This window comes from Muscardinus avellanarius (genome assembly GCF_963383645.1).
Source record: "Muscardinus avellanarius genome assembly, chromosome: 7".
NCBI lineage: Eukaryota > Metazoa > Chordata > Mammalia > Rodentia > Gliridae > Muscardinus > Muscardinus avellanarius.
This window is the reverse complement of record NC_137793.1, coordinates 46,694,648-46,700,479: the sequence shown is the minus strand read 5'-3', so window position 1 is coordinate 46,700,479 and position 5,832 is coordinate 46,694,648. Positions and strand designations below refer to the sequence as shown.

Genomic DNA, 5,832 nt, shown 5'->3' with positions numbered 1-5,832 from the left:
TAACTCCAATTAGAAAAGCAATCATTAAAAACACAAACAAGCCTATGTACCGGGCCGTGCTGCTTATGGCGGCGCTGGAGAGGGGGCGCTGAGCTGTTGGGTATGAAGTGTAACAGAACAGACTTTACCACCTGAAACTGCTGCTTCAAGTTCAGATCAGGCAAGGAACAAACCTCGTAACAACCAACAAGACCAAAGAAGAGTACACTTAAGTTGAAGACACAACACTTGATCTGAAACAAGAAGTTTGTGCCAACTCAACAGCTTTGAAAGAGCACTTCCCAACGCTGCTAGTAGTCTTTGTTTTCTTCAGTGCTGTACTGTGAGATTGCCCGGTGCAGCAGCAGTTGTATTCTTTATTAGCTTGGTAGATCATTTTCTCTCGCTCTTTTTTTTTTTTTAATACTAGCAACTTTCATCCTTTGAAACGTGTGCTGAAAAAGAAGAATCAGCAAATACTACTGAAAGTGCAATATTTGATTATCACTGCGAGATGAGCTTTGATCCAAACCTTTTCCATAACAATGGACACAATGGGTACCCCAATGGTACTTCAGCAGCACTGCGTGAAACGGGGGTTATTGAAAAACTGTTAACCTCTTATGGATTTATTCAGTGTTCAGAAGGTCAAGCTAGACTTTTCTTCCACTGTTCACAATATAATGGCAACCTGCAGGACTTAAAAGTAGGAGATGATGTTGAATTCGAAGTGTCATCTGACCGGCGGACTGGGAAACCCATTGCTATTAAACTGGTGAAGATAAAACAAGAAATTCACCCTGAAGAACGAATGAATGGACAAGAAGTGTTTTATTTGACTTACACCCCTGAAGATGTTGAAGGGAATATTCAGCTGGAAACCGGAGATAAAATAAATTTTGTAATTAATAACAATAAACATACTGGTGCTGTAAGTGCTCGGAACATTATGCTGTTGAAAAAGAAACAAGCTCGCTGTCAGGGAGTGGTCTGTGCCATGAAGGAGGCATTTGGCTTTATTGAAAGAGGTGATGTTGTAAAAGAGATATTCTTTCACTATAGTGAATTTAAAGGTGACCTAGAAACCTTACAGCCTGGAGATGATGTGGAATTCACAATCAAGGACAGAAATGGTAAAGAAGTTGCAACCGATGTCATTTTTGAAGATATCAGCATTGAACATTTTGAAGGAACTGTAACCAAAGTTATTCCAAAAGTACCCAGTAAAAACCAGAATGACCCATTGCCAGGACGAATCAAAGTTGACTTTGTGATTCCTAAAGAACTTCCATTTGGAGACAAAGATACAAAATCCAAGGTGACTCTACTGGAAGGTGACCATGTTAGGTTTAATATTTCAACAGACCGACGTGACAAATTAGAACGAGCAACCAACATAGAAGTTCTATCAAATACATTTCAGTTTACTAATGAAGCCAGAGAAATGGGTGTGATTGCTGCCATGAGAGATGGTTTTGGCTTCATCAAATGTGTGGATCGTGATGCTCGTATGTTCTTCCACTTCAGTGAGATTCTGGATGGGAACCAGCTCCATATTGCAGATGAAGTAGAGTTTACTGTGGTTCCTGATATGCTCTCTGCCCAAAGAAATCATGCTATTAGGATTAAAAAACTTCCCAAGGGCGCGGTTTCATTCCATTCCCATTCAGATCATCGTTTTCTGGGCACTGTAGAGAAAGAAGCCACTTTTTCCAATCCTAAAACCACTAGCCCAAATAAAGGCAAAGAGAAGGAGGCTGAAGATGGCATTATTGCTTACAATGATTGTGGGATGAAACTGACTATTGCTTTTCAAGCCAAGGATGTGGAAGGATCTACTTCTCCTCAAATAGGAGATAAGGTTGAATTTAGCATTAGTGACAAACAAAGGCCTGGACAGCAGATTGCAACTTGTGTGCGACTTTTGGGTCGTAATTCCAGCAAGAGGCTCTTGGGTTATGTGGCAACTCTGAAAGATAATTTTGGGTTTATTGAAACAGCCAATCATGATAAGGAAATCTTTTTCCATTACAGTGAGTTCTCTGGTGATGTTGATAGCCTGGAACTGGGGGATATGGTTGAATATACCTTGTCCAAAGGCAAAGGCAATAAAGTCAGTGCTGAAAAAGTAAACAAAACTCACTCAGTGAACGGCATTACTGAGGAAGCTGATCCTACCATCTACTCTGGTAAAGTCATTCGCCCCCTCAGGGGTGTTGATCCAACACAGATTGAGTACCAAGGAATGATTGAGATCGTGGAGGAGGGGGATATGAAAGGTGAGGTGTATCCATTTGGCATTGTTGGAATGGCAAACAAAGGGGATTGCCTGTAAAAAGGGGAGAATGTCAAGTTCCAGTTGTGTGTCCTGGGCCAAAATGCACAGACAATGGCCTACAACATCATACCACTGCGTAGGGCCACAGTGGAGAGTGTGAAAGATCAGTTTGGCTTCATTAACTATGAAGTAGGAGATAGCAAGAAGCTCTTTTTCCATGTGAAGGAAGTTCAGGATGGCATTGAGCTACAGGCTGGAGATGAGGTGGAGTTCTCAGTGATTCTTAACCAGCGCACTGGCAAGTGCAGTGCCTGTAATGTTTGGCGAGTCTGCAAGGGCCCCAAAGCTGTTGCAGCTCCACGACCTGATCGGTTGGTCAATCGCTTGAAGAACATCAGCCTGGATGATGCCAGTGCTCCTCGCCTAATGGTTCTTCGTCAGCCAAGGGGACCAGATAACTCAATGGGATTTGGTGCAGAAAGAAAGATCCGTCAAGCTGGTGTCATTGACTAACCATATCCACAAAGCACATCATTAACCCACTATGATCAAGTTGGGGGGATTCTGGTGAAGGGTTCTGAATATCTCCCTCTTCATCCCTCCCAAAATCTGGAATACGTATTCTATTGAGCTATTACACCAGTTTTAACACCTTCCTCGTGTTATGTTTAAAAAAATAAATAAATTTAAGAAACCATTTTAAAATTATGCACAGTTGCAGCCTGGGAAAACTTAAGGTGGCGCCTTATAGTATCAATTTTAGGAGCTTTATTTGGTGCATTTAACACAACTGGTAATTGCAAAATCCACTTCGCCTGTGTAAGTGAAAAATACAGACTGTTATCTTGTTGGCCCTATGAAATTCTGCACTTGATATTTAGTATATACTCTACCTTCATTACTTTTGGCAAGATGTTCTGCCTTAGCACTCAGTTGCATTATTTCTTTCTTGTTCGTTATGCTTTAAATCTGAGGACCATATGAGGGTAGAATATATTACCTTTTAAAAATTACAAAATTTGTATAGGCAAACCATTTTCTTAAGTTGATGGCCAAATGTTAAAATGTTATTTTTCATATCATTTATAATCTCATCACAATCCACTTAACGAGGTTTGGTTAGATTTCAGTGAAAATTATCTTCCAGAGTAGTTTTTTTTTTTTTTTCTTCCTGGGATGGGGGGGTAAATAACTTTACTATGATTAGTATGTATGGTGCAGAATTTCATGCAAATGAAGTGTGCCAGCAGTGGTAAGTTAAACATATTTAAACAACAAAAAGGACGAATGCACAAACTTCGCTGCTGCTTAGATCACTGCAGCTTCTAGGACCCAGTTTCTTTTACTGATTTAAAAAACAAAACGGAAAAAAAAAAATAAAAAAGTTGTGCCTGAAATGAATCTTGTTTTTTTTATAAGTAGCCGCCTGGTTCCTGTGTCCTGTACAATACAGGCACGTGACCCTGGGTGTAGCTTCTGTTCAACTTTCTATCACGGGAATGGATTGTTCTGATTTCTTGGCCCTCATCTTGAATTGGCCACATGCAGGGTCCCTGTCCAGTGGACTGAAGACATTGTCTAAGATGACAAGGGTCTGCTCAGGGGATGTGGGGGAGGGCGCTTTAATCTTCCCCGTTGTTTGAGGTTTTGATCTCTGGGTAAAGAGGCCATTTATCTTTGTAAACGCGAAACATTTTTGCTTTCTCCAATTTTCTGTTAATGGCGAAAGAATGGAAGCGAATAAAGTTTTACTGATTTTTGAGACAAAAAAAAAAAAAAACACAAACAAGCCTATATGTTGAAGTGATGGACCTATGCCCTCTTCAATGAGATACATTTGATCCAATTTCCATGTTTTTCACCCATCTTGAATTGAATCTTGTGCAGGGTGATAAAGTGGGATTTATTTTCATTTTTCTACATATGGTTAACCAGTTTTAGCAACAGCATTTGTTGAAGACGCTATCTTTTTTCCAGTGTATGATTTTGGCCCCTTTGTCAAATATCAATTGGTCGTAAGTATGCGGGTTTGTTTCTGAGTTTTCTATTCTGCTCCATTGATCTATGTGTAGGTTTTTGTGCCAGTACTCTGCTGTTTTTATTACTGTAGCTTTGCAATATAGTTTGAAGTCAGGTACTGTGAGGCCTCCTTCATGGTTCTTGTTAACTACTTTGATTTTTCTGAGGGTTTTGTTGCTGTTCCAAATGAATTTAAGGACTTGTTTTTCTATGTCCATGTGGAATAATCTTGGTAATTTAATGGGTATCGAATTGAATCTATAGATCACTTTTGGAAGTATGGCTATTTTAATGATATTTATTCTGCTTATTCAAGGATGTAGAAGATCTTTTCATCTCCTAAGGTCCTTTTTATTTCTTTTTTCAATGTTTTATAATATTCTTTTTTAAAGATTTTTTAAAAAATTTTATTGGTGCATTGAATCCATACATCATAATGGGATTAAAAAAAGCTTGTATAGACATATATGCACCCATCACCCAGTCAGCCCCTATCCAATCCTCACCCTATTCCCTTCCCATACCTTCTTACTATGCTTGGCTCAGTGATTGACATCCATATGTTTGTTTAAGTACATGATGTGCTTTAGAGAGTTTCTTTCTTTCCCCCTCCCATCCCCTCAGTTATGTTGCCTTATTTGCTCATCTATAGAATCTCCTTTTTCATTAAACTTCCTCCTGTGAACCATTTCTCCTAATTTTCACATATGAGGGAAAGCATTCAATGTCTTACTGTTTGTGACTAACTAATCTCATTTGGTATAATATCCTCCAGTTCCATCCATTTCCCTGAAAATGATGTATTTGTGTTTCGTTGTTTTTTTTTTTTATGGCTGAGTAAAATTCCATTGTGTACATATCCCACAGTTTTGTACTCCATTTATCTGTTGATGGACATCTTGGCTGGTTCCATAGTTTGGAAATGGTGAATTGTGCAGCTATGAACCTAGATACGCATGCGTTAGTTTGGTAATTTGGTTTTCTTTCTTTTGGGTAGATATAAAGAAGAGGTATTTCTGGGTCAAATGGTAAATTTGTTTGCATTCTTCTGAGGATCCTCCATACTGTTTTCCAAAGTGGATGCACTAATTTGCAGTCCCACCAACAATGTATTAGAGTTCCCAATTCTCCACATCCTTGCCAGCATTTGTTGTTGTTTGTGTTTTAAATAATTGCCATTCTAGTTGGAGTTAGGTAAAATCTCAGGGTAGTTTTGATTTGCATCTCTCTGATTGCCAATGATGTTGAGCATTTTTTATGCATTTATTGGCTTTTTTGAATTTCTTCTTCTGTGAAGTCTCTATTATTTTTTGTATTGAGTCTCTTGAGTTCTCTGTATATTCTAGATATTAGTCCACTATCAGAGGAATAGGTGGCAAAAATCTTCTCCCATTCTGTTGGTTCTCGATTGAGGTTCTTGACAGTTTCCTTTGCTGAACAGAAGCTCTTCAGTTTCTTCCAATCCCATGTATTGCTTCACTTTTTAGTTTTTTGTGCCTTTGGGATCTTGTTGAAAAAGTTTTTATTTGTGCCTATATATTGCCGTGTTGGACCTA

General features: G+C 38.9%; 1 protein-coding gene across 1 annotated transcript; it reads left to right on the top strand.

The window, feature by feature from the left end:
- Positions 1-493: 493 nt before the first annotated feature.
- Positions 494-2,770, top strand: LOC308264947 (cold shock domain-containing protein E1-like; the record flags this gene model as incomplete). The annotated part of the gene is given in 2 exon segments (XM_080698553.1): positions 494-2,311; positions 2,315-2,770. Coding segments are annotated over 2 exon segments (2,274 nt in total).
- Between the last annotated feature and the right edge of the window lie 3,062 nt (positions 2,771-5,832).